Below are 2,771 nucleotides of genomic sequence, written 5' to 3' on the forward strand. Positions count from 1 at the left end.
GAAGGGTTAGTAAGCATCATAGGCTCTTCATTAATGAGTCTTATTCGTAACATGATATTATACAGTGTTAGTAATTTCCTAGAATATGATAAAAAACATTCAAAACATGAATTGGACCCACCCATTTGAAATTTGCTAAATGCATGTATGTCCCAACCAAAAGGATTAAAAGACAAGTTGGACACTCTTTTATTATGGCCGCCTCCTATCAACTATAGTAAACCAACTAACAACAACTTGGGTTCTTATGGTTTGGGACCATTATTTTCTCATCCAGATACACATGCATATATACTTACAACAACCATGTTCATATATGCACAAAATATCACAAAATTACAAATAAAGAGATAAGGTATGCTTCACTGGTCACAAGAATTTTGCACATTTCGATTCAAATTTAAATGAAATTGATGGAAAGGGTATATAACTCGATCAAATAAAAAAAAGTCTGGCTTGAGTGACCAAATATTTCATGTTTGATTTTTACTAAAAACATTTTAAATTAAATTTAAGATAATTGTTGTGCGTATCGATCGTGTTAACTTCTTAAAACAAAAATAAATAAATATTCCAAATTAACTTTAGAGAAAACAAATGTTATTGAAGTCATTAACTAAATAAACCAGCTAGATTTATCATCAATTGGTGTCATGGTGAAAGTATTTTATTTGCAAAATATCATAAATAAACTATATATTCATTAATTATTTGCAAAAAGAATACTTAATAAAATTTTCATTATTTTCATACATGGTAATAGTATTCAAGGTTCTTCACAAGAAATGAAATTTTCATGAGACAGTAACAAATTTTCTTATTTTAACACCCACACAATGGTGTTTAACTACTTATTTTTTGTGGTTAAATATTCTTTAATTTTTTTCATCAAGATAATAAAAAGGTAATAGGTATATAAATCATCTCTTTAATTTTTCTCAATCAATGTCTAAAAATATTCGTAAGAGAGTTAGATTCCACACAAATAATACTAAAAAAAATATCAAGTTAGACATCTTAAACTCCCGTTGATCTTTTTAAAAAGAACTCAATATTTGCTATAAAATTTATTATTTGTATTTAGATGCATTTTTACTTTTATTTCATAATCAATAATGTTATTTTCAAAATTATTGAGATATTTCATAAACATATATTTATACAATGTAGATTTTCTTGCTTGATAATGATTAGGGTAAGATAAAAAAAAATAGACCTAATGACTAGATCAATATTTTGGAGGTGCCGGGTCTGCCGGCCATTGTTTACTAGATTACATAAGCAACAATATTAATTAATGGTAGTTGGAACCTAGAACAAAACTAGGCAAACCAATATGAAACAACATAGAAAACTGCAAACCCTCCTAAACCATTTGTCTGTTTCCAACAAACTAGGCAAACTACTAGTGTGATCACCACTGCCCGACATGTGATGATAGGAATTAGGTATTTGTCTCGAAATCCCAAAAATCCTTGCAAACACAGCTTCTTCAAGAGTGACAGTAGATGATGATGATGAAGAAGAGGTGACTCTTAGTGGTCTCTTTGGCACAATGAGACCCAAATGATCAACATTTGACTGCTGCGCTACTTTTGTGGTTTGGCCCCGACTGTAGAGTGGGACTAGGGATGTTTCCAACAATATTTCCGACTTGCAAACCGGACAACATGATGCAGGTGAAATGATATTATTATTCATGTTGTTGTTGTTGTTTGTTTGGGAATATTGGATGATCCATTTGTAAATACAAGCCCAGCAATAGAGATGACCACACAGGGTCACCACAGGGTCATGGACCAGATCAAGACATATGTTACACTCTAAACCTCCCTTGTTACGAGCCATCATCTGCTTTGTTTCGGATTCACTCGCCTTTTTCGTTGTCTCGAATGATCCTTCCATGTCATGAAACAAGTTATCCATCTTGACTCAAGAGAGAAGGGGGTCTTCCTTTTTTTTCCTTTTTTTTATCAACATCTCCATTTTATGTGTATTTATAAAGAAAGATCGAGATGGACTTGGGAGAGAAAACGAACGAGAAAAGAAGACCGACGGACAGACAAGATAAACATCTAGACACGCCTTCCATTCCATGGGACCCACGTGGATGCTGACTTGTCGCCTTCATTTACGCCCTTCTAATTTTATTTTATTTTTAATTTTGGAATTGGATAAAAGGTTAAAATATTCAACATAGTAATGACTACTTTTAAATTTTAACTTTAGACCTTTTAAATTAAATATACATATGTTATTTGAGATTTTTTTTTAGAGTAAATCATTATTATTATTGAAAGTATGAAGTTAACATAGTAATGACCTCCTCCATCCTCATTTTAAGAGGTTCAAAATTGTTTATTACGTGATATTTCATCTTTTAGATAGACTTTTAACACTTGATCGATTTTAATAAGTTAATTTTTAAGTAGCAACATATATAACATAATCTTGTTATATAGCGACTATCAATAAAAGGTGCAAAAAAAAAAAGGCGTCTTCAAGAGAAGAAGTGATGAATGTGAGGACTAGAGCAAATAGTTGATATGTTTGTAAAACAAATTCACAAGTTATCGTTTATTTATTGTACTTAGGTGTTAATAAGAATTGTTCCACTATATATATATATATAAATATATATTAGTAACACAAGAAATTGAAATTATTCCATTAAGTATATTAATTCATGGCAATCAATTCACCGGTTAATCATCATTTTAAAAACTAGCATTTATCCCGTGTATTTGTACGAGTAATAATATAAAAAACCG

General features: G+C 30.5%; 1 protein-coding gene across 1 annotated transcript; it reads right to left on the reverse strand.

Moving 5' to 3' along the window:
- Positions 1-1,311: 1,311 nt before the first annotated feature.
- LOC124924851 (E3 ubiquitin-protein ligase RMA1H1-like) lies at positions 1,312-1,926 on the reverse strand. Its single transcript, XM_047464840.1, has one exon. The coding sequence runs from the start codon at positions 1,924-1,926 to the stop codon at positions 1,312-1,314; it is 615 nt and encodes a 204-aa protein (XP_047320796.1).
- Positions 1,927-2,771: the final 845 nt, after the last annotated feature.

This window comes from Impatiens glandulifera, chromosome 2 (assembly GCF_907164915.1).
Source record: "Impatiens glandulifera chromosome 2, dImpGla2.1, whole genome shotgun sequence".
Classification (NCBI taxonomy): Eukaryota; Viridiplantae; Streptophyta; class Magnoliopsida; order Ericales; family Balsaminaceae; genus Impatiens; species Impatiens glandulifera.